The sequence below is a fragment of the Lissotriton helveticus genome, chromosome 11, assembly GCF_964261635.1.
Source record: "Lissotriton helveticus chromosome 11, aLisHel1.1, whole genome shotgun sequence".
NCBI lineage: Eukaryota > Metazoa > Chordata > Amphibia > Caudata > Salamandridae > Lissotriton > Lissotriton helveticus.
This window is the reverse complement of record NC_136072.1, coordinates 444,969,059-444,995,162: the sequence shown is the minus strand read 5'-3', so window position 1 is coordinate 444,995,162 and position 26,104 is coordinate 444,969,059. Positions and strand designations below refer to the sequence as shown.

Below are 26,104 nucleotides of genomic sequence, written 5' to 3'. Positions count from 1 at the left end.
GCCGCTACTTGACAGAGAATACACTGTGCAAGAAATGCTTAGCCCCAAAAGTTTGGAGCAAACCTAATTTGAGTGGACATTTCTACAGACCAACTGTCCATAAGACTGAATAAAAATAAGCCAATCTCCACAACCATGTAAAGGAAGGACCAGACCACAGGCAGAATCCAATGCGGTCATCTTTGAAGTGGTTATGACTAAACTACTGAGAACAAGGAGATGATCTCTGATGATCAGCTGTGCTGTAGAAGAGGTGAGCATCCTAGTCTGCTCTGCACCTCAAGAGTTTCAGGCCCTGTGTGCCCCTGCTGCAACCAGGTACATAGCTCTGCTAAGCCCAACTGTCGCTGATGTTTGATCACCAAGCAGTACCCAGAGTGAGCACAAAAGCAGCCTACTCGTTGCAGTACTCAACTCCCAAAGGTTAGCTTGTAACCCTGTGAGAGGGACCCCAGGCGCTGGCATATCACCACTGTGAGCCACTACACCCATCAACAAAGGACAACATGTCACCAGGGGAGAGGCACCCTTAAAGGTGTTCCTTTACAGCTGTGAACTCGACATACAGTAGGCACATGAGTGCCATGTCATCCCTTGAAAGGCACCTGTTGAAGTGGAATGCACCTATTATGAGCTTCTGCCTTTCCCAGCAGGCTTAAGGCCAAGTATGACCCTTTGAGTGTCACCCCATGCGTTGGCCCCTCACACCCACAGATCCTATGCAACCGGATTCGAATCTGTGCTGACAGCAAGCACTCTTGGAATGTCGACCACAAGTTCAACATGAATGCATATGGCTACAGGCTGACTTGACTACGCCTCAGTCTTCCTTTCATCTCTGAAAGATGTGTCTTGGACACCCTGCTATACCCACCTGTCATGACAAGAAACTACAGAGGCCCAGAAACCCTCAAAGGCTCCTGAAATTTCACAGGAAACTAGGAATAGTAAGATACACATGCATTCCCAGGCAACATTTGAAATTGGGTGTCACACTTGGCTAATCCTAGAAAAAATATGCATAACTGTGCCCATGACTAATTTCATGCTTGTCCCCGTGATATTTCCTGCACATTTTCCAAGTAATTTGGTTCTCTATAACTTCTTAAAGTTACTGTGCAAGTTTATTTAATATAATGCAATTCTCATTCCTTTTCATAAAAGAATAACAAGTTGAACAATCCATTTATTGAGTGAAACTTGTGCTGGCTGAACTAGCTGCTCTAGCACCCCCTACCACCCTCCTGCAGTAATCCTCAACTTTTCAACTCCTCTCTCTTGAAGGTCAAAACCTGAAAAGCAGGTTCTTGCATTTGAGCGACCTCACAGTAGTAACTGGTTTTGTAACTTTCAGGGACTTCGACAATACTTGTTACAAGGATTAGGTACCTGCGCAGATGCTAGAGAACGAGCCATCGGGAAGTCGCTGGGAAAAAAGTCTATTATCTAAACTTCAGTAAGGTACCTCTTTATCTGTAATGGAATCCGTATGTTCCATGTAGTGAATTTAGCGTCTGATGAACCGTTAGTTTTTGCACTCTCAAATTCTACAGTGTACAAAACCTCACATTCCATTCTGCAATGTAGATCAAAGCTCAAGCAGTGTATCGAAAATACCAGACCGACCACTGACCTGGAACTTGAGACCATGATTCTGATGGAAACCTGTATTTACGGAGCAACCCACACAGTGATGGAATTATTTATCCCTCCAGGTTACCCAATTCTATGTCTTGAAAGCGAACATAAAATTGGGGGGCAGAGTAGCCATGCCATATAGAAATTCCATTCCCTATCAAACTGTGTCCTCTGATTGTTTTCCGCTTTTCAAATCCCCATGTTAATTTAAAAACTATCACCAATCAACCCACCAGAATACACATCATCTATAATCGACCAGGTGAGAACAACTTATTTATGGAACATTGCTTGGAAGTTATCACCTTTCACCATACTTGAACCATATTTTTGTTAGTTGTTACAATCTTCACAGGTGGAAATCTGATGATCTCCTTTCCTCCCATTTGTTGTCCTTGAAAGGAGTGGCATTATTGTTCTTCAATGGTCAGGCGGCATTAACCTCTCTCTCTTAAGCAAGGACTCTTTCAAGAATTCCTAAAATAGGACATGTGCCTCGCCTTTTAAAAAAAGACTAATGCACACTCAACTGACCTGAATAAGGTCCACTATTCTCTAGAGCACCCTTTTTTGCTAAGTTACTGTGAACTGTGTGTATTATCATTAAAACAGTTTGCAATAACAACGACCTCCTTGACAACATTTAGTCAGGTTTCAGAACTGGATACAACACAGACACCATCATCCTCCAGGTTATTGATGATGCACTAAGTATTCTGGACAATGGTGACTCGTCTTTGCCAATTCTTCATCTTTTCCCATCTTTTGAGACATTCAATCATAGTATCATGACTGACATGCACCTTAACATGGCTCCCTATAGATGTCAGCGCCTGCTAGAAGCTGGCCTGCCTCGTCTGCTATCGCCTACATTTGGATGAAATGTATTACTTTGCCTGTGAACTGAAGATTTCTGGGATTTCGTATGTACATCGAAGTTCAGAAACTCTTCTCTTTGAAACAGCACTCTTAAATAAAATAAAGCTTAACATAATTCAGTCCTGCTCGGGCTGTGGGTTTATAATTCACTTTCACTTAATATCTGCACCATTTCCTCTCTTTCAGAAGAGAACTAAAAACCTTTTGTTATGGAGCGATACTTTACCTGACCCGCCTTCTAGAGTCTCTGCTCCCTGCACTATGTAACAGGGGGCACTGTTGCAAAAATGGTGTACCTTTACTCTTCTGCATATACAATCGTGCTCACCTAACTGTATCTGTTAGCTAAATTGTAGGGGTTATGGCCGTTTCCCGCCTTCAGCCTTGTAAACAGTGATGTAATTTGTTACATTTACAACTTAACACGTAATCTTCTCCAAAATTGATTTGATTGAGGCATCTATTTTATTTAACTCCACCTTTCTTGCTTGGTAAAGTGCTTTCTATGTATACTGTTTGTTGATCTTGTGTCAAGAGTTCCGATGGCCGCGGGCCTTGTTCGTTTTATATAAAATAATTCAGTGCCTAATACCATGCAGTAATTGTACTTGGCAAACTTCCTTTTCGGCCACTGGACCTACTTTTAGCCATCTCTAGTAGGTGACATCACACTGGTTTTCAGCAAACCCTGCATGGTGTGGATATATGACTAATGAAGGGAACTCTTCTTGTGGCTATGGAGGGCAAGGACTCTGTCCTCAAATATCCTTCATGCAAAGGAAGGAGGGGACTTTACCTGCAAGCGCCGGGTGGGTGCATAAAAACACCACTGCAGTCCGCGGCCGAACGAGGCTGGGCTAGCTCCCCTCTCTTGGATTCATCTCCGGGGAACCTGTGATAACATATTGGATTGAGGTAGGCTGGCTGCTGATTTTCCCTACCTCCACTGCTTCTAAAATATGTGAAAGGAAAGCGTGGCCGCCGAAAGGCGGAAGGGAAAAATAGGTTTCTTCACCTCAACAATCACAAACTACCTCCCTTCAGCTACGGGGCCACAAATACTGAAATAGGGATTGTGGAAGAAATAATTGATGCAGTTCAAAGGCTGAAAAGTGATCCTGTTAATATGCCAGAAGTTATAACCGCTACTGTGATGGTAAACTCCAGGGTAAGAGATTCGGGAACTTATACTGACTGTTTGATCAAAGCCCCTCAAAGCTCGGATATTGGCATGACAGCTGAGGCATACCACCCTTGTGTTATTAAAGATTCTTCTGTGGATGTCGTCACCGAGGCTCCTGAAGGCCAACTTAGTACAATAAAAATGCCACCGCCGAAAAGGAAGAGAGAAGATGGCAAGAGTCAAAAAGCCAGCATTTCTAAGGCAAAGCAGCAAGCTAGGACAGCAGCATGCTCGAATTCTGGAGAAACATTCACTGACTGCGAGCAGAATAAAGAGAGCTGATTTTCAAATTCTGATTGGTTCACAAACTATGTTAGTTGAGTATTGTAAGTCCTTTATCTGCAACTTAGAGGGTATGAGGAAGAATCTTCGGAAAGAGGTTGGGAACCTGCTCAAAATACTGGATGACAAAGTTTCTGCGGTAACCAGGGCTCAAAGCAAGCAAGCTGAGATGCAGACTGGGCTAAAATGTCAAAGCCCTATTCCAGCCGTCAGTAATTTGTTGGAGGTTAGAGATGCCAGACCACTTATGCTGGATGAGCTCAACATTGTTCCCGTAGCAAAGAGCAAATCTGAGACGCAAAGTATGGGATCCCAAGGCAATTCAATCACAAGGCGGCAAGTAACCTCTTTTAGAGGAGGCATTCATTGGCAATTACTACTTGAATGTACTTCATATGTCAATGTCCTGGAGGAGGTTACATCAGAAGAAAAGAATGAACAAGAACAGATGTTGGACCTGAAATACAGGGTAGCCCATGGGTGCAGAAAAACACTGGATGGCCTAATGACTTAGCTGACAAAATTATTGCCGCATGTAGAGGGGAGTAGGTGGACCACACTCAAAAACACACAAGGGACGATATGTAATCATTAATTTTAAGAGACTGTGGCTGGTCAAAACACAGTTACAGAGTTTAAGCTAACTGGTGAGCCTACTGAGAAAGGTTTGGGCTCACCCATTACGCTACTTCTATAGGCTAATGCATCAAACCTACAGAAAGGGCTCCGATTCGCTAGCTAGTTTTAGCAAGATTAAAGGGAAACAACCATTCTATAATATTGGGCTCCAGAACCACTTCACCACTCTAAGTAAAAAGTTCAACACTAAATAACTATGCACTCAAGACAAAATCAATGCCAATAATCGCCCTACTGGTTCTTTAAACACCTCCCAAAATTGTCGGATTATGGGTAAAGATGTGTCCTTCCCCAGATTCCAGCAAGTAGGGACAAGAGAGTGAGGGCTGTTTCCATATCCTCTCTTGGAATGTAGCTGGTATCCGCCTAAACAGTCATGTGAAGACTCAGTTGCGCTGATAAAGGATTACAAGGTGATCTGCTGCATATAGACCTGGATAACAGAGAATTTTTGCATATATTGTTTTTGAACCTTTTTATAATCCTGCCATTCCTTTCCAGTCAAGCAGGCCAAAAAAAGGTCCAGCGGTTCTCGCTTCACTTAAGACCGCAAACCTCAATGTTGAAGTGTTGAACAATACAGCTTAGGCCCAAATATTAGGTTTATCCTTTTAAGGTTCATTTGATATGTAGCTTAATAATTTTTATCATGTTTTTGATTAGAAATCAACTCAGGTTATACATGGTTTAGAAGCTTTTATAAAGAATTATCTTGCCAGAAGTAAACGTCACACTGACATAGTAGGGACAGGAGATTTAAATATTAATCAATGTTGTTACAGTGGGCATGCAGTTTGTGGTGTCTTGGATGGAAAAGGAAGAAGACGTCAAACATTTTAAACAGACCCCTTATGGGGAAGCCGTAAATCAGCTTATAGTTAAGTACAATAAAATATTTCCCTCTGACTCTCTCCAGGAAGGACATGCACATCCCCCAACATTCACTTGGAGTGGTGTTGGTATTATTATTGATTTTATATTACTGTTTTCTGATCTTACCCCTATTACTTGGATTCAAAGATTCTGCCAACCCCATGAGCAACCTCAACCACTTAACAATTACCTTCAAACACGTTTTGAAAGGTAAGGATGTAATGGAGGAGAAAACTGACGTGAGTTACTCCAAAAACAAGGGCCTGTGAATTAAATGAAAAAAAGTAATTGGTCCAGAATTTCTTTTTAAAAGAACTCGTAACAGAAAATAAAGAACATGTCATGACATGTCTATTTGCCGATGCTAAATCAGGGACAGTTCTGAGTAGTTTAGAGGCGGTTTGCAAATCTCTCTCTCTGATGCTTTAATCAATTAAAATGTTGAACGCCCCCCTGCTATACAGATGGTTTAACTGGGCCTGCTCAGCTACTAGTAGGCATTTTAAATCTGTTCTGAAACTTCACCCAGACACACAGATGCCATTAGACAAGCTAGAGAAACCTATAAGACAGTGTTGGAGTAAAGTAAATATGAATGGTGGCCTGAGAAGATCTAGAAGCAGCTAGCAATGTCAGGTACAGTAGGGGGTATTGGGAAGTTGCCAATCGTTCTTTTTAAGCACGCATACTATGCCTAAGGTTGAAAGTTTCATGGGTAATGGGTAATCCATTTTAAAAAGGTTTTTGACCCAGAGAGTGTAACCGGTCTGCTTCTGACAAAATGGATTGCATTAGCTTTAACCTGGAAGGAGCTCTGAAATGATGTAGGTTAATAGAGATTGCCGAAGTTATAAATGACAAAAGCCCATGGCCAGAGAGTTTCCCAATTTACATTATTAGACAGAATACTGCCTTTTCGGACCCATTTATCATAAACCATCCGAAGGACAAAATTAAGGGGGACCCGCCCAGGCGAGGCTATAATAATATCAAACTTTTAAAAAACAGGAGACCAAAATCAACAAAGTTGTTACCATCCAATTTTCTTTTGGACTGTATATTCAACATTTTGGGTAGGGTTCTCTTTTCAAGACTAGAGGAACAGGCAGAACAAAACAATTAGTTTACAGCAGTCTAATATGGCTTTCACCCAGGAATATGGACGGTCGAACAGTTCCTAAAACTATCATCTTTAATAGGGAAATATGTCAACGCCAGGGGAGGTTCATTACATATGTCTTTTATTGACCTCTCCTGTGCTTCTGACTAGGGTTGGGCGGAATTTGCGTAATCGCTTTACGCAAACCTCCGCAAAACGGTAAAAAATCTCTGCGAACACACAGAAATTCAGCGAATGCGCGGAATTGCTTGTTCGCAATGCTTTTTAACTGTTCACAATCGCTATTTGTGTGCTCGGGGGGAAATATCCCACGAAAAATAATTTTGTGAACGCGAACAAGCAAAAAATTTCGCGACGCCGCGGAACGCAGAATTTTGGGCAATTTTGCGTTCTCCGTGGAACGTGAAATTACCCAAATTCCGCGAGCGGGACGGAATTTACCGCCCAAGCCTACTTCTGACATGGCTAATCGAGGAAAATGATGGTACATGTTGGAAAATATGGGAGTTGAATCTGCACTTGTGGATGTGCTTAGGCGATGGCACTTGGGGACAGTAGCTAAAATATGCGTTGGTCCTTTTGGCAAATGTTACACTATATAAGGGTCTAGCTGTGGTATACGACAGGTTTGCATTCTTGCACCATTTATATTTATATTTTATATTAAATATTAACGGCCTGGATAGTTAACCTGTGAGCAGAGGCAAGGACATACCATAAATGGGGATACACCCTCTTCCTTAAAAACTGCTAATGGACTTCAAATTTTAATAGAACATTTTATGTAGTCTTAATCTGAAAGTTAATTTTTCGAAGTCTTTTATTATGATCAGTGCCCTAAAGAATACAAGAACTAAACACCACTAGATAGAGGACTCAAGTCACAAAAGTTTTAACTATTGAGGAATTATTTTTGACCTAGATTTTAAATGGGACCACTTACTGAACCAAAGGTCTCAGACCCTCCTAAGTGTCTAAGTGTAGTGGAGACAATGTTTAAGTTTGCATCCAAGTTAGGTCATAAACCCATCAGAGAGATGATACAGCTATACAAAAGTAAATGTTTATCTGTGAGGATTTACGGGGCGGGGACATGGGGTTATGTGAATCCTGTAATTTTTTAATGGGTTTTTATGTAGACTACTCTGTCTCCAAAAGCATTTCAAGTTATATTTAGCACTCTGAACTAGGGATAGCCTACATTGAAGAGAGCATTAGAATTGCTCATCTCCTCCTAATGCTTAAATTTTGGTAACCCAGAGGCAGAATTCTTACGACTTATATTGAAGGATTGCATTGCGTAGGATAATATGGTCAAGATTCCCTGGGTATTTATATGTGGAACAAGTTTTCATGGAACTAGGGGTCTCCACATTTTTTAACACTACTGATCGCATAGATGTAAATTCTAAGGATTGCATTAGAAACTAGTTTTTTAATCATAGGCGCAAAGAACAGGTAGTGCAAACATTTAGGGGCCAATTTTGAGGTCTTTCGGAGAGTCTCCAACCGCAGGCCGGTCAGAGACTTTCTGTCCGACATCTCCGGTTTCAATTTCGACTGCCTAATAACAATGTAGGTGCTCAGAATTGAAAACAGCTGGTCATTCCGGCTGGATTCCAATGGTCTCAAGGAGCCAGTCGCCAGCCAGAGGCCCCAACGTAATCCGTGAGGATGGCGTTTCCGCCATCAGGATTATGATGTCGGTTTCCGACAGGCTTCCTATGTTGGGCTTTTTGCCATGGAAAGCCTGTTGAAAAGCGACTTTGGGGGCCCCTAGCAGGGCCCCATTCCTCCACAGCCTCCGGTTGGGGGCAGAGAGGGTACCTATGGTGCCCCCTGATAATCCCTGCACCGCCGCGCAGAGATTAGCAGATGCTCCCATTTCTCCATGGGAGCTTGTGCTAGGGCCTGTATATGTCCACAGTACAAGGTTCCATAGAGAAATAGGAATAGGCAACCATACTATGTGCGGTCGCATTGTATTGGCGGTGTCTAGACCACCAATTAGAGGTCAGTCGTTCCCGAGACCACGTTCGCCCAACATGGTAATCAGGCCAATACATGCTCTGGATATGGAACTAGCAACATAAATCTGATCTGACACACCTTTATTTATGCACAGTGCACTTTTCTTGTAGCTCTCCCCCAATCAGGAAGCTGATGATCCTTTTTAAAATAAACTGCCCTTGTGACAATGTGTCCCCACAGACCACGATGCACTTCATGCTTTTTTGCACTTTATATAGAACTCCAAGCATACGTTTCCTGTGACCGATTTCACATGTTGAAAACATTAGGTGTCATTCTAGAGTCTCAAATCATTTGCAATGCAGTAAGTGAGTATATCTGTGGGGCTATAGCAATCAGAAAAAGTATATCATTTAGATATATTTTAACTGCTTTTAAAATGGTTACTTTTATGCAACAGGTTCAAAATGATCAAACTGATAACATGCATCTGGGCGTGTTGGATCGCTCTTTTAGAATTGGTGGTATGAATGGCAACTGGTAGTGAACGCCTTCTTAACATGTAAAATGCAGAATATGTTATGCCATTTTTTTCAAATTTGTGTATTCCTTTATTATTAATTTGTGAAATCAAATTGCTTGTGTGTGCTTTTATGCTTTCGCCAAATAAAGCTATATGACTGACTGAAAGACTATTTCCTACCAAAAATAAAATAAAAATGGAGGAAGGTCAAGAAAGTATGAATAGCTGGAATAGTGTTAAAAAGGGAATGCTCTTTAAAGCCTGGGTGACAAAGCAAGGACAAAATACTGAAATCAATTCTTTTTTAGCTGAAAAATGTACATAAAAAAGGCCTATTGGAAGATACAGTAATCAAAATTAACGTACTTCTTCAGTCTGCTAAAAATTATGTAATGAAAACAAAGATGGTCTAGGCCAGAAGAGAAAGGGCTATTTGGTCCAATAGTGACTGATTATGTCCTCTAGGACTTAAAATATAAAGCTGCTTACAGAGTTGTTGGCCCTTTCCACTGAGCATAGGGTACTAAGAAGTGAATGCGAAGTAGCAGGACTTATGGGTAGTGTTTTTAAATGTTTTTATTTATTTATACACGATTAGATGTCTATACAAATTACCAGACCTTTCTTATATCCTTTGTATTACAAAAGCTAACCTGTACATTTAGATCAGTCAAGCTACAAAATTACTATGAACAACACAGGAAACTGAAAGTAAGAAATTGGCGATTACACAGTATAGTCAACGTTGTTTCACTACCATTACTTCATTCGGCTTCAGTTACTTCATTGTCCTTTAATTGCATATCGAGATTACACTTCACCAATGAAAGTAGACTGCTGTTCACCTTAGAGGTGGACTAAGACACAGGTGCTCCATCTTGTCAAGGTGTCAATAATGGCAGCAGCCCCATTGCTTCAGTTAGTTTAACAAGTGGTCAACCTGTATTTGCGTTCTTAGGCTGTGCCTAAAGTGTCTTTAAGAATAAAGTTACTTAAAAAAAAGTTAGGTATCCATCCTGAGAGGAAAGGGGAGGGTAAGCAGCCGTTTTCAAGGGTTGCTCAGGGGAAGGAATTTCATTTTTGCAGTGCATGTTGCTGTACATAAGGTGCATTAACAAATTAAGATAATCCTCAGCGCTGGGAGAATCCAGTGGCAACGCTGAAACCAACAACTGGCGTCATATCCCATATCTAAAAGCAAAAGAGAGAAAACAGTATTAGGTGGTGGTACAGCAGGAGAACATTGGAAAATAAATAACTTATTATGCACTAAACATGACAACGAAATCTGGATCAAGTTTGATATTCCATATTAAGGATATGTTTGTGTTTTATTATTGTAAAACAATATTGATGAGAACTTCATGGACTTTGTTATGATTGCATTTTTCAAATTTAATGTGATTTACTATGTATTTACCTATTTTGTACTATTAATAAATGAATCTTGTTAAAAAATGTCATTTAAAAAATCAAAATAAGCGGGTGGAATTTAAACACTGTCACAAGAACCAGATATCCATTTGAGAATTGTAAGAAATCTGTGTTAGTATAAATGGATTTCAACAAAATGAAATCATAGTGACCTGACTATTATGCAACTAGACCTGCAAATGGAAACGCAACAAAAAATACTGGCGCTAACATGGAAACTAATCAGCAAGGAGTTAGGTTCTTCCCAGCAATTTATAGAAAAGTTTGTGACACACCCATTATGAGGATCACTTTGGATGGAACATAGGTTCTACAGCAGGGTCTTTAATAATTAGACGTTTTGTTAGGAGGCTTAAGAGTAACACATGAAAGTTCCTAAGAAATAGTGGTAATGCAATGAAAGGCCTTTTGGAAGATGTGATGACAGAAGTGATTTTAGTGAAAGAAATCAGACGTTAATGGGACAGTACTGGTGAGAAGCTGCAGATACAGAGCTAGTCACTAATCAGGGTTATAGGCTAGCTAAATGTGCCTGGCAGTTTTCATCTACTGTTCCATATGTGAATAATGCGCATACACCCACACACATATATATATATATATATATATATATATATATATATATATATATTTAATGCTTTATTATTTGCGGTTATTTAAAACCATTACAATTTTGACAAGAACACTGAACTCATATTACATCCCTAAAAATGTATCTACTCCATAATAATGTAGGTAATGGGTACAAGATTATATATTTTGAATCAATTATTTTGCAAAGTAGTATACATGACAAGTTTATAATACTGCCATATTTAGACAAACCCATCGCGTGAAAATACAGATACACTAATATGAGGGTCAAGTAGAAGAAAAAAGATTGTGTGAATCAGTGGAATCATCTTGATGGGCTAAAATTCGGATTCAATGTATGCTTGAACATAAGGGTGACAAGAACGGTCTTAGATAGCAGATAATAAAAAGTGTCCTTAAGTGGCTTCGAAGCCTGTCCAAATATTATGTGACGAACCCAGATACTTATGCATTTAACAGGACACTGCAGGTATCAGGTACTATCTTTTCGGAATATGACGGAAGTTGCCAGAGTCATCTGCTGTTGTGTAAACTGAGTCCCTGTCTCAGCTCAACAAGATATGAGTTTCCACCAATGGGAGATACAAGTGAACTTTGCTCAATGCACCAATACTGACTGTGAAACAGGTTTTTGGAGCCCCACCAGTCTCTATCCAATACATATTCAAGTGGGGTCAATGCTTTTTGGTTACTAACAGTCTCAGGGACAGTGACTATCGGAAACAGACCTTTTTCGTTATTCTCAATCATACACACATTAGATGCTAAGCAAAAGACACGTTAACTAAAAAGCATATTTGTATCAACAAGTTCACCCTGTAGCTTAACCCATTTAAAATAACCACACAGAGTACGATAAAAACAGCACAGATGCACATTGCAAACAACAAGAATAACAATATTTTTTTTATCATGGTTTAAATGTCCCCTGAAAACTTAACGCCCTAAAACCTACTTCTATGCACAACACTAGGAGAGCACAGAAAGTAGAATAACTTGCAGCTACATTTTCTTAGGGTGGATGAGGGCACATCATACATTATTTACAGCAAAACACTGTAATTAGAAGGAAAGAAGGAGTCCATCTTTCCTGTGAAGGACAAACCTGCGTTCAGCATCAGCACTGACTCCACCCGGGCTCAGACAAGATATCAGCTTTCAGTAGAAAATGCGATATAGGGGCAACATCTCCTTAGAGTCTGTCAGTATCTTGCTCATGATAACCTGGGAAAAGGACCTCTCCTGACAGGTGGTCCTTATATACTGTATACTTATATACAGTGGCAGCCCTTATATACTGTAGTTTATCTGAGATGAAATTTTCAATGTCACCTCTGGAATATTTGATATAACCAGTAAGCATCAAGATGTGAGTGTAGGACGCATTCCGTTTTACGTGTAAGGTGAAAATACAACAATTTAGACTACACTGTTTTGGTTCTTGTTCTTTGCTGGACATTGGTATTGAGATAACAAGGCACTTGTTCCAGACTGATGTCACATCAGGTTTTTTGTTTATATCTATATTTGTTAATGACTTGACACTTTCACGGTTCCTGGAAACATAGGGGAAGGCAACATCTGCAGACATGTTGTTAATTTTGCAAAATTACAGAAAATCGAGCCGAGGCCTGTTTAAAACCAGAGTGGCGGCCCCCTTGGAATGGACTTGGGCTTTATATCTTTACTTCACTGCAACCACATTATTCATGCCTGCTATGATGGCAGCTGCAATAACCATTAGAAAGACCCTTTCTCAAAGCTCCACAATCAGTCGACTAAAAAAATGGGAACGTGCTTCTTGTCATCTTCCAAAATTCTACTTTTATTGTAGCAGGTTTGATTCTAAGGGTTACCACACATGTTCTTCCCAGCTGCTTCCAAGAAACGTCAACAATGACCATCATTGTTAGAGTTTCTTATGATCTTTCTTGGCCGATCTGATTTCTTCTACTAGGACTTTGTTATACTTAAGCCACTTAACAATACTCTATGATTCCTTTGTTTTGACTTGTTGCCTTTTCTGGCTAACATCAAAAGATAAGACTTTCAAATCTGGCATCAGGAGGAAGTGTGTGATTCACTCTGAGCTTAAAGTCAATTCTGCCAAGTGCGGCTAAACAGACTGTCAACAGAGTGTTAGTGGGCTAAGAAAGCGAAAAGTAGGTTGTAAAATGTCTACATCCATTAATTAATATCACCAAACAACAAAGAATGACAGGCATGACATTCAAGGTTTTGGTGAAGTGAACAGATAGGGTACAACTAAGATTGGTGTGCTGAATTCTAGGAATGATCCGAAAACCAGCAGAAGCAGAACCCTAATGACCAAGATTTAGTGAATCCCTGAATATAGATCAATGGAGATCCATAAAAAGAGAAAGCCACATAAGCATGTGGGCTGGAAATGCAGCACATATGAAGAAGCAGCCAGTGAGGAGAAATACAATGAGTTGAAATGTGCAAGCTTTTGCTCATACTTAATGGCAACTGAGCAGTCGCATTTTACATTCAACAGCATGGTCAAAAGATCGAAGGAAACGGTATGCGAAAAAATACTTACCTTCAGTAACAGTCAGTCTGGTGGATACTCTTCCACACCTTGTTTTTTGTTTGTTTTTGTTAGGATAGTGAGGGTATGCTTTATTGCATAGTTAGTTAAAACCATTACACAATTCCCACAGTATATTAAACTAATGCATTACGATTCTTGGATCAAGTGCTATTTTGTTGGTCTCCCATACACAAATACAAAACTATGATTAAAAGAAACAGTTTAATGATTAATTCAATTGAGAATAAAACATCATGATTCAGAAAACAAAATATGCCATCTTTGGTTTATCATAATAATCATACAGTGCTATGTTTTGGTAAGCATGAGGTTGCCTGGACCATGCATTTGAAAAATGCACAGTTAAATTGTGCATTTTTACCATTCAAGCCTAAATCCGCGCTTGGTGATAAGTTCTTACTTTTGAATCAAAAAAGGCAGGCCGTACAACTTTCTTCATATATCATTCAAAAGGGGAGGGGTACAGAGCATGTGCGAAATCATCTCAGTCTTGTAGTCGCAATGTTGGTAGTTGGAGGAGGGCCATGTATTTTTCCACGTTGGTGTAAATCCTTTCTAGAGAAGAAGCCTGTGTGTTACCAAGACCAGCTTCAAATTTAAGGAGTCATTTGTGCTCACATATGTTTGTGGGGTTAAGTTATTGTACCACCCAATCAATGATCAGGCATGACCCTTTTTTGCAAGCAAGTCTTTGGGCCTAATTTAGATTTTGGCAAACGGGTTACTCCGTTACAACGGTAACCGATATCACGTCCGCCGAAATATAAATCCCATTATACACAATGGGATTTATATTGTGGCAGCTAGGATGTCTATTACTGTTGTGATGGAGTAACCTGTCTGCCAAAATCTAAACCAGGCCTTAAATTAAAAGTAATTTGAAAGATTTGCTCACTCTTTTTTTTTTTTAACTATGACGATGGGCATGTTGAACGCCAAGCTTTCCCTAAGTTGCAAAGATAACAGGGCTATTTTAAGTAACTTCCCCACTAATTGGCAGGATTCGTTTTTTGTTTCTCCACCAAACACTACCTATCTAATGTGCCGATTGGTGCGCCATATACTTTTCTACAAAATGTAATGAACATCCCTTCCTTGCAACACATTGGATGCTAATCTGGGAAAGGGAGAGACTTTCATATTTAAGACACTGTTTAAGTCCACCATGTAAAGACATAATAGTCTGGGCGCCAATATACAGCCCAGTTTAAGGCTGTTTTTGTTGGTATTTTGTTCTTTATTACTGTGTCCAACTTAACATTCACACACATGTTGAATATAATGATTTGATTAGGAGCAAATGAATTTCTGGGATTCCCCATCGGGTCAGTTTTAGCCATAGCTGCTGCATTGATACCTGGTCAAATGCTGATTTTAAGTCAATGAAACAGATGAACAATTTCTTTTGCCTTGTACTTCTTTCAGCAATTATTGTAAGAGCTAGGAGATTTGGCAGAGTGCTAGTGCCCTGCTTGAAGCTAGTCTGAATGAGTGGTGTAAGGTTAGGTCTTTCAACCTAAGCATCTAGGTCCTCAAATAGCCTGCTTGTGAAAAAGGCTGCCTCTATATTACGTAGGGCTATAAGTCTAAAACTTGTTGGGTCACCATGGCTGCCATTCATATATATTGATTGCAGAATACTGTGTCTCCATGAGTCGGGAATTTGGCCTGTTGTTAAAACTTGGCTGAACAGTGTAGTAAATATTTTAGACCAGATATTAGGTTCAAATTTGAACAGTTATTGCGCAGGCCGTTGGGACCAAGGGCACCATACATTTTTACTTTCCATATTATTTTTGTAATTTTTCTTCTCAAGTGTTCGGTGGAGATGGTGTATTTTTTGGATGCAATTTCTGAAATTGTTGGAGGATTCCATAAGCAGCTGTGATGTGTCTGATCCAGGTTACCTCATCTATGTTGGCATTATTGGCTATGTGCTACCCATATGTTAAGTTGTTAATGAATTCCCAAAATGCCCTCGAGTTATTATTATCAATATTTTGAAGTAATGTCATCCACCGTAGTGAATGATGTGTTGATTTTGCAATCAAAACATTGTTAATTATCCATGACACTAGAATGGATCTGGAAATTCTTGCAATAGCTCCCCAGCTTTGACAAGTGATGCATGGCTCCAGCTAAAGCTACAGCCCTCCGGATGTAATATCAATGAGCCATATAAGAGGACAACTTGCATGCTGACATCAGTCCCCATCTTTTTTTCACACCCTAAGAGGTAAAAACAACATTAACAAGGAGAATCAAGTGATGGCTGTCTAAAACAAGACAACTAACTTGGGGCCACATGTACGACCCTTCCATTTTGCGAGTCGCAAATTGCTTTGTTTTGTGGCTTGCAATTAGCTACTCACAAAATGGAACGTACCACAGTGTCTCAGACACTGTTTGCGATTTCCAATGGGGTCGCAAACGACCTGCTCACTTTTGCCCACCGATTCCTCACCTTGTGAAGCAATGCCCAAGCAGTGCTTTCAAGGTTTGAGTATAGGAACACATGCAGTCTTGCAGAAGCAAAAACCTGGCAAAATCCCATCCGTGCGGTTTTGAAGTCAAGGCAGTAAGTAGCACCTGGTAAAGTGGTGGAGTGAACAGTAAAGAAGCAGCTTTCTCCCTATTGGAAAATGCCCGGTGCCCACAGAGGATTACACTTTATCAAGGGCATAACAAAACATAATGCACAGGACAATCCAGTGAGAAATTGCTCTCTTTTGGATTACTGTGCCATTCTAGGTGACAGCGAAGCCAATGAACAAAACTGACTGCCGACATGATGGTCAAGTGTTGTGTAAATATACAAGTTAAGAGACTGAAGAATGTCCATGCTATACAGTCTGCCTTTCTTTTTAAAAGGATGCAGAGGATGGAAGAACATTTGCAGGGTAATGGATTAAAGGGCCCTGAAATGGGGAGAGCTGCTGTGCATGGGCTCAAATGGTAAAACCAATAAAGCTTAGAATCAGATTAAGGTCCCACTGAAGTGGGGGCGTGGCCACGGAGGCGACCAAGCTGGCCGCCTTTGCCTGAAGCTCCGCCGGCAGTGCTACACAAAATCCGCTTTTCCCGATGTAGGAGCGATCCCACACTGGCAGACACCCTCCATTTGTTCCGGGAGAACGAGCGGAGCAATTCGATGCCCGGACCGGCTCATTACGAGAGGCGGGGCTGGCATGCGGTGGACCTGCGCGGAGGACGGGCACGACCCTGTGGCCTTCCCCGGCTGAGGAGCGGACACCAAAGATGGCGGTGAGAGTGGCCCTGGTGGGTGCCCGGCGCTGATTTAGGCTCCCCACCGCTCCGTCTGGCAGGCTTCCCTCCCCCCGTCCCCCCGCTGTAGCTGCTGGCTGGGCCCCGCTGTGTGCAGAGCGTTCGCGGGGCTCCGTAGGCCTTGTGGGCGTTACCGCGCCGGGGCTCGGTGTGCTGGTTCTGGCGGGGGTGAGGCAGGCTAGCGAGGAGGCCCTGTTGTCTCGGTTGGGAGCCGCGTTGGCCCTGGGCCCCATCGGGTGAGCCGCCCCCCCCTCATGGACACTCGATTTTGGAGGAAGAGCGCAATCAGGCTTGAGGGAGAAGTGCGCGATCAAACATGTAGCGCCGAGATTCCCTCCCGGATGTGCGTCGCTGCGGGGCGCCATCTGCTTCTTTGTGTTGGGCTCTCCCCTGCATGTTGGCGAACATTGGGGATTTATGTCACCAGGGCATTTGGACACTGCTACTGCCTCATCGAGGCCTACCAAGCATGCACTGTCACCGCAGCTTGCTGCCAATTCCTGGCACACTCCGCATTGGCCAGGTTGTTCTTACCTCATTGACTTAACAGCCCAAGCTCTCCTCTGCACTCTTATCCGGGTGGGTGGCTTGGCCTGCGCTTCTACGTTCCTGCCTTCTTGGGGTTCTGCGGTGTCCCATCATTTGGCCAGTACTGCCGCAGGTGCTCTACTACACCGGCCGCCACTTGGAGGTTACATTGAGTGGCTCTTTTGCTGGGGTGCTCCCACGCAACGGCCCGCACACCTCTGGCCCTCTTGTTTTGCGACATTTGCTTGGCTCCTACGGCAACGAGGGGTCCGCTTGCCCTACCTGAAGTATGGGGAGGAAGGACCCTAAACAACGCATGCTGCAATTTGATAAGGCCCCCTGCCCCACCTCGGACAACCCTCCCGACATGGCAGATGGGGCTCTGGGCTTAGACGACACGGATGGCTCTGCCTCCCTTACTGCAGCTATGCTAAAAGAAATGAGAGCGGGGTTCAGGGCGCTAGATGGCAGATTTGATGCCCTGGACAAGAAATTGGCTGACATGGGTGCAAAGGTTCAGGCGCATGACCGGAGGTTGGATGTGGTGGAGGCGAGGGTCTCAAACATCGAAGACAGAGCATCGTCCTCACAGAAGCGGCTGGAAAGGGTGGAGAAGATCCTAAAGGATGTGGCAATTAAGAACGAAGATTTGGAGGCTCGCAGTCGCCGAAATAACATCCGCATTATTGAAGTGCCGGAAACTGCCGTCACCGGGCGCATGGACACCTTTGTGGAGCAACTACTGACCGAGTTGTTTGGGAGAGAAACCTTCACGCAGGGATTTGTAGTGAAACGCGCTCATAGGTCGCTGGGCCCTCGCCCTCGACCGGGCCTTCCTCCTTGACCCATCATTGCTAGACTCATGAACTTTAGGGACAGAGATGGGGCCCTCCGCTCAGCTCATGACCGTGGGGAAATCCAGTGGCAGGGAAGTCAGTTGTCCCTTTTCCCCGACTTCACCATCATGGTTCAGGAGGCGCGGCGCAAATTTCATGGAGTCAAGGCCACCCTGAAAAATCTGGGTCTTAAGTACAGCATGCCCTACCTGGCGAGGTTAAAAGTAGATGTGAACAGCAGATTCCGCATATTTGAGACACCGGCGGAGGCACAGGAGTTCTGTCAAGTGTACAAGAAAAAGCACTCTGGGGCCACCCCGCGTTCCACTTCCCCGCCACAAAGTGTGTCGGAAGCCAGTGTGGAACTCTTCTCTAATCCCGGGACTGGGTGAATTGTCATTGCATTGATTTGTTGTGTACTGCTGTGTTTATATCATGAGTGCATCTATATCCTGTTTGATACTATCTGCATTGAGGCAAATATCGCTGCGCTGGACCGAGATTTAATGGTAATGGTATCTGGGACCGGGGAAACCCGGCGCTTAGCTTTGCTGCTTGAATTTAGAGAAGCAGCGGAACGAGAGTTATTGTTCCTTAATAAACAGCATGTCGCTAGGCGATATGGAGAGGGCGAAAGATCCGGAAGGATCCTAGCACACGCCCTCCGCGGGATTAAGCTTACATCACGGAACTCATAGGACAAAACAACACTCTATTGCACTCTACCCCACACATATGCGACACGTTCCTTTTGTATTACAAAACATTATACACCTCCAGAGTCACAGGAGACCTGCGGGACCAGGGGGAATATCTGGCCGAAATTGCAATGGTCTATTTAGAGCGGTATATGCAGGACTTTTTGTCCGTTTCCATATCTCAGGAAAGCATTTTGGAGGCGATCGAGGCATTGTGGGGCTCTTCTGTCCTGGCCTCGACGGCTTCTCGGCTAATTTTTATACAGCGTATAAAGATATTTTGGTCCCAAGATTAGTGGAAGTGTATGCTGAGGCGCTAGAAGTGGGTATTCTTTCTCCAACGTTCAGGGAAGCCGTCATTATTCTTATTCCTAAACCGGGCAAAGACCCCAAACTCTGTGGCTCCTATAGACCGTTGTCCCTACTGAATCTTGATTATAAAATATTGGTAAAGGTAATCGCAACACGGTTATCTTTATTAATGGAATTCATCATTTCTCCGGCCCAATCGGGCTTCGTGCCTCATAGATCTACGTCACTTGATTTGCAGACTCTGTTCACGGTGCTCCACAGGATTGATCCCGTCACGCCTGCCGCCGCCGTACTCCTTGACGCCGAGAAGGCATTCGACTCCCTTGAACGGCCCTTTTTCCTGTCCGTCATGCGTCGTATGGGTATGCCCGAATGTTTTGTCTCTACGGTTGCTCTCCTTTATATTGCACCAACAGCTAGACTACGCCTGAATGGCACTCTTTCCGGTCCTTTTACTCTATCTCATGGCACGAGGCAGGGATGCCCCTTGTCCCCATTACTTTTTATACTGGCAATGGACCCACTAGTTCGACACTTTCTAGAAAAACATCTACATCGCGGCCTGCAATTTCGCACTGGGCCTCTTCTGGTTTCTCTCTGTGCGGATGATACCATTCTGTATGTTAGACTGCCCCATCTTAACCTCAAACCCCTTATTCTGGAAATTATTCGATTCAGTAGGTTTTTCAGGTTTCAGCGTCAATTGGCACAAATCGGTTATTTTCCCGTTGACTGCTAGCACGTCTTCCTGGGACTGCGAATTCCCGCTTGAATAGTGCCAAGATGCTGTCAAGTATCTCGGAGTTTATATCCATCTAGACACCGCTACTATGATCAGACTAAATTATGGTAGGGCTATTAGCTCCCTGGAATAGCAGATTGGGAAATGGCTGCGGTTGCCTTCTTCACTGGCCGGGAGAGTGGCTATAATTAAAATGGTGGTCCTCCCTCGGTTTTTATACCTTTTTAACAATATTCCCAATCCTCTCACCCAGACCTTTTTTCTTCAACTACGTACACTCTTACGTCTCGTTTGGGGGGACAAGACACCTCGTGTGAACTGGCAGACCTTGACCCTGCTGTATGAGAGAGGGGGCTTTGGGGTTCCAGACATGTATTTGTACTACCTGACAGCACAATGTTGTTATGCATATGCCTGGTACCACCCGGACGCACGTGTCCCATATTTGAAACCAGAGGCTGACCTAGTACTCCCACGAAAACTTCCTGCTATCCTACCCACGGGCTTCCCCATGGACCCCCGTGACATACAAACGGTCTCCACCACCTGCTGGGCATGGGACAGGCTGCGTAGACTGTTGGGCCTTGCTCAATTGTATTCTCCGGAGTTACCCCTGCCAAACCCTTCATTGATTCCCATGATGGGGAGGTCTTGATTCAACGCACACTTGAGAAATTCCACATTGACATGATAGGCGACATGTTTCCTGATGATCATGTCTTCTCAGTGTCAGAGGAAGCTCGATTCAGTGAACGCTCCTTTATGGGCAACTTTGTTCTGAAGGGCCAAGTCAAGTCAAGTCAAGTCAAAATTTATATAGCGCACTACATACCCAGAGGGTCTCAAGGCGCTTGAGGAAGGGGGGGAGGTTTACTTTTAAGCTGTTTTCTGAAGGCTAGGTGGTTTTGAGTGAGGCGGAGGTGGATGGGAAGGGAATTCCAGGTTTTGGCCGCTAAGAAGGAGAAGGATCTTCCCCCCATGGTGGCTTTGTGGATGCGCGGGACGGCGGCGAGGGCTTGGTTGGACGACCGCAGCTGGCGGGTGGGGGTGTAAAAGGAAAGGCGCGTGTTGAGGCAATCTGGTCCAAGTTCGTAGAGGGCTTTGTGTGCGTGGGTGAGGAGACGGAACGTTATCCTTTTGTTGACGGGGAGCCAGTGCAGGTCTTTCAGGTGACCGGAGATGTGGTCTTTGCGAGGGATGTCTAGTATGAGTCTGGCTGAAGCATTTTGGATGCGTTGGAGTTTTTTCTGCAGTTTTGCGGTGGTACCGGCGTATAGGGTGTTTCCGTAGTCTAGACGGCTAGTAATCAGTGCGTGGGTGACCGTTTTTCTTGTTTCGGTGGGGATCCAGCGAAATGTTTTTTTGAGCATGCGTAGGATGTTGAAGCAAGATGATGAGACGGCATTGACTTGTCTGGTCATCGAGAGTGAGGAGTCCAGGATGATGCCCGGGTTTCGTGCGTGGTCAGTCGGTATGGGGGCTTTTCCTAGGGCCGTTGGCCACCAAGAGTCGTCCCAGGCGGAAGGGGATGCACCTAAGATGAGGACTTCCGTTTTGTCCGAGTTCAGTTTCAGACGGCTGTGCTTCATCCATTCGGCTACTTCTTTCATCCCTTCATGTAGGTTGGTTTTGGCGGTGTTTGGGTCTTTGGTGAGTGAGAGGATCAGCTGAGTGTCATCAGCGTAGGAGATGATGTTGAGGTTGTGTTGACGTGCGATGGTTGCGAGGGGGCTCATGTAAACGTTGAAGAGGGTGGGGCTAAGTGATGATCCTTGCGGGACGCCGCAGATGACTTCGGAGGCCTCTGACTTAAAAGGGGGGGAGGCGGACTCTCTGAGTTCTTCCAGCGAGGAACGAGATGATCCAGTCCAAAGCTTTTCCTTGAATTCCGATGTTTCTGAGGCGTTGTATAGGGTGCTATGGCAGACTGTGTCGAAGGCTGCAGAGAGGTCAAGGAGGATGAGGGCGACTGTGTCTCCGTTGTCCAGTAGAGTTCGGATGTCGTCTGTTGCTGCGATGAGGGCGGTCTCGTGCTGTGTTTGGCTCTGAAGCCAGACTGTGAGGAGTCGAGTGATTTGTTGGTTTCGAGGAAGGCGGCGAGTTGGTTGTTGATGGCTTTCTCAATAACTTTGGCAGGGAATGGGAGGAGCGAGATGGGGCGGTAGTTTTTGAGTTTGCTGGGGTTAGCTGTGGGTTTCTTCAGAAGGGCGCTGAGTTCGGCGTGCTTCCAGCTTTCTGGGAATGTGGCAGAGTTGAGGGAGCAATTGATGACGTCTCGGAGATGGGGTGCGATAACGGAGTTTGCTTTGTTGAAGATGTGATGGGGGCATGGGTCTGTAGGGGATCCAGAATGGATGGAGTTCATCAGGTGAATGGTGTCTTCTGTGGTGATTGGGTTCCCGTCAAAAAGGTTATTCGGAAGAGGCACAGGTTCGGAGGTGCGAGGGGTGGACTGGTTTACGGGTTGGTTGTTAAAGCTGTTATGAATGTCGGCGATTTTGTCATGGAAGAATGAGGCGAGGGAGTCGCAGAGGACTTGAGAGGGGGTGATGTCGTTGGAGCTGGCGGTAGGGTTGGTGAATTCTTTGATGATGTTGAAAAGTTCCTTGCTGTTGCGAGCGTTGTTGTCTAGTCGGTCTTTGAGTGCTGATTTCTTGGCTGTCCGGATTAGTTGGTGGTGTTTGCGGGTGGCGTTTTTGAAGGCGGCTAGGGTGGTATTGTTTGGGTCTTTTTTCCAGGTTTTCTCAAGGGAGCAACAGAGCTTCTTGGATTTCTTAAGGTCATCGTTAAACCAGTGGGCGTTCTTGCTTCCTTGCTTGATTTGATGTTTTTTCAGTGGTGCTAGTTTGTCGGCGGTTTGGGTTAGCCATTGTGTGAGGTTGATAGCGGCTTGGTTAGGGTTGGTAAGGGCATGTATTCCATGCTTCGGGCCACGTTCCCTTCCTTTCCATCGGCCCCTGAGTCGGCCCCATCACTGACCCTGCTTATCAAAAGCCCTACAGGCGCACACTTGATTTCAAAACTATACAAGCAATGTGGGACGTACAGACCATTCTCTGATGTTAAAGTACGCATGGCTTGGGAGGTGGATTTGGGCAGGCCTATTACAGGCGACCAGTGGGTACAATTCTGCAGGGCAACTAAAGAGGTCTCATTGAATAGCAGGCATAAGTTGCTTCATTTTAAGTTACTCCGCAGAATGTACCACACGCCTGCACGATCCCATAGGATAGACCGTACCAGACCCCACCATTGCCAGAAATGCTTGGCTCCATTTGCCGCATTTGCCCACCTCTCCTGGACATGTCCTAAAATACACCAATACTGGACTCTGGTACACACCACGTTAGGGGACATACTCTCCATGCAGCTGCTACCTACTCCTGAGATCGCACTGTTGGTATACGTGGTTAATTTCCCCAGGAAGGTCAGGAAACTGGCAGCGTTAGGTTTCCTGTTAGCTAATCAGGAGATTGCTCTACTATGGGGTAGCAAAAGGGCCCCTTCACTGCAGTCAAGGCTTCGCAGCTTAGCGTTTTGCAATATCAATTGCGAGGAATACTCTACGTGGGTCTCTAGCTCTTCGCGACCAGTGGACATATGGGGTCCATACAAGACTTACATTGCCAAGAAACAAGCCGAGCATGAATCACAGACAGCTAGTGGTATCGTTCCTGAGGGGGTCGGCTAGAAGCATTGTCTGGGACAAATATTTATGAGGTTGAAAAGTCTTTCTTATCTGCCACCTACACTGTAGTTCTATCTGTGCTGAGTAGGGGCTCAGAGTAACGAAGATTTCCATGTACTGCAAATTACTCTGTTGAACACCTTATTGTGTGTCTTCGATTTCCGCCCACATTCCAATGATCACCTGCACCAGTGAATTTAACATATACTAAATGTCATACTGCATATATTTTCTGTTGCTGCCGATACTATATAACCGCAATGTACTGTATACCTTGTTCATGTATGCTTAAAACTAAAAAATAAAGCTTTAAAAAAAGTCCCACTGAGGTATGATCAACTGAGAAGGGAGGAGAACATCAGGGTGACCCTTCAGAAACTGCCTCTAAACAGATATATTGATCAGTCAAACAAAGGAAAACTGACAAGGCTGACAGTGCCCAGACCAAGGCCTTGCCAGGCTAAAGAAAGTGCAATCTGCAGCACATCCAAAAAACATTTACTTGGGCAGATCATTATTTTCCTCGCCACACCACATCTTAAAGCATGACCACTAGCGGAATAAATTGATTTTATGAAGGGAAGGTGTGTGGCGTTGATGATGTCCACAACTACAAAGGGCAGATCGAAGTCAGGTAAATTGCTCCACTCAAAATCTTCAAGCACAAAGTTGTAAGCTAAGGTTTGGGTGGAGTACCTTGACGCCCAACAGTGAAAGGAGGTCCTCCCTGAGCCAACAATATAAAGGAGGGCAAATACAATTGGAGGAGTGCCAAATACCAAACCTTACTTGCCCAATCTAGTGAAATCAATATCATATGCGCACAACTTCCTCAGAATACATGGAAAGAGGGGACTCAAGGGAAATGTGTAAGAAAGAATGAATGTATTTCATGTGAGAACATTCCCTGGGTTCCTTGCAGAGACTGCATGGCACAAAACAGAGGGCACTCTGTGTTCTCATTAAGCATGGGTGTAAAATCCGTTCCACTCGCGGATTTTGTGGATTTTGGGCAAATTCGCAATCTGCGATCTCTCGCGATTTTGCCGAAAATTCGCAAATCCGCGCGAAGCGGATTTTTTGCTTGGTCGCACTTGCCAACTAGAATACTATACAATTTTGCGGCGCGCAGCGTTCACTTACCGTCATTCAGCGTTTGCAGAGTTGTTTTTCTCCATGTTTGCGTGTGCTGCGCCATTTTGGATCTTGCTGCGGGATCCCGCGGGAGTTTGTCGACGTCATCGCGGCTTGCCACCTTGCACAGCGAGAGTATGGCAACGTGAGTACATCATAAAGGCCCGTGATCACACATCGCGGGAGTAAACACTTGCGAACACGTAGATGCGGCGGGCAGCGAAATCTCGCAATTGCGAGATTGCAAAATTTGCAATTTCGCACAAGAAATCCACCAGCAGGCAGCATAAACCTTGAAAATTATGATTTTTATCAGAATAACTCCTCAGGTTGACATTTGCCTGCACTTTTTTTTTGCAAGTAGTCCATTTGTGGGGGGGGGGGGGGGTGGGAGGAAGGAAGTGCCCCACAGTCTCCAACTTCCTGTTCCTGTCCAGCAGGCTCCTCCCAGTGCTTTCTTCATGTGCTGGTCACTTTGATTTGGATCTTGACCTGGAAGGATTACTTTTTGTGGATGCTGCTGGATATTTGGATTTTTGCAAAACTGAAAGCACTCAGCTGGTGCAAAAGTTCAATCTTATCATTAGTAACCATTCCCTGTAGTGCTTCCTGAGGGGCCCCTTCAGAGTTCAGTTGCCTACTTGCAACTATTCTTTGACCCTGCACTGACCCTCACAGCAGGCTCAGAGAATAGCTACAAGTATACAACAAAGGTCCAGTTAAAAAAATTACGCTGCAACAGAAAGCAATTACAGATAAGGAAGCAGGTGCCAGCCTGGAAGTTCAAATTCAGTGACACATTAATCAGCCCCTAATTCATTCATGTCAGTTGAGGCAGGGCAGGTGTGCTTCCCCCCCATAATCTACAGTGATGAACTAGAGGGTGGCATGGGTGAGCCAGAGGGTGGCAGTGGTGAAACAGAGGGTGGCAGTGGTGAAACAGAGGGTGCTGTGATGAACCAGATGTAGAAACAACATGGTCGCGACCGTTGCTACCCGACAAGTAAGTTCGCGTTTGCGAACTGGTAAAAAACCCTTGCGAAATGGCAGAAACACTTGCGAACACAAAAAAAAAAGGAATCCGCAAAATTCGCGAGAGTTTGCGGATTTTGCGGATTGCGAATCCGTAAATACCCAATTTCGCGGATTGCCAATTTGCAAAATCCGCCC

The 26,104-nt window shown here is 44.0% G+C and overlaps 1 protein-coding gene across 1 annotated transcript in view; it reads right to left on the bottom strand.

The window, feature by feature from the left end:
• Nucleotides 1-9,666: 9,666 nt before the first annotated feature.
• The window catches only part of WDFY1 (WD repeat and FYVE domain containing 1), a 212,386-nt gene continuing 195,948 nt past the window's right edge, over nt 9,667-26,104 (bottom strand). The window contains exon 12 of the mRNA XM_078665963.1: nt 9,667-10,299. Within this exon, the coding sequence (XP_078522089.1) occupies nt 10,240-10,299 (60 nt within the window). The 3' untranslated portion in view covers nt 9,667-10,239. The remainder of the gene's footprint in view (nt 10,300-26,104) is intronic.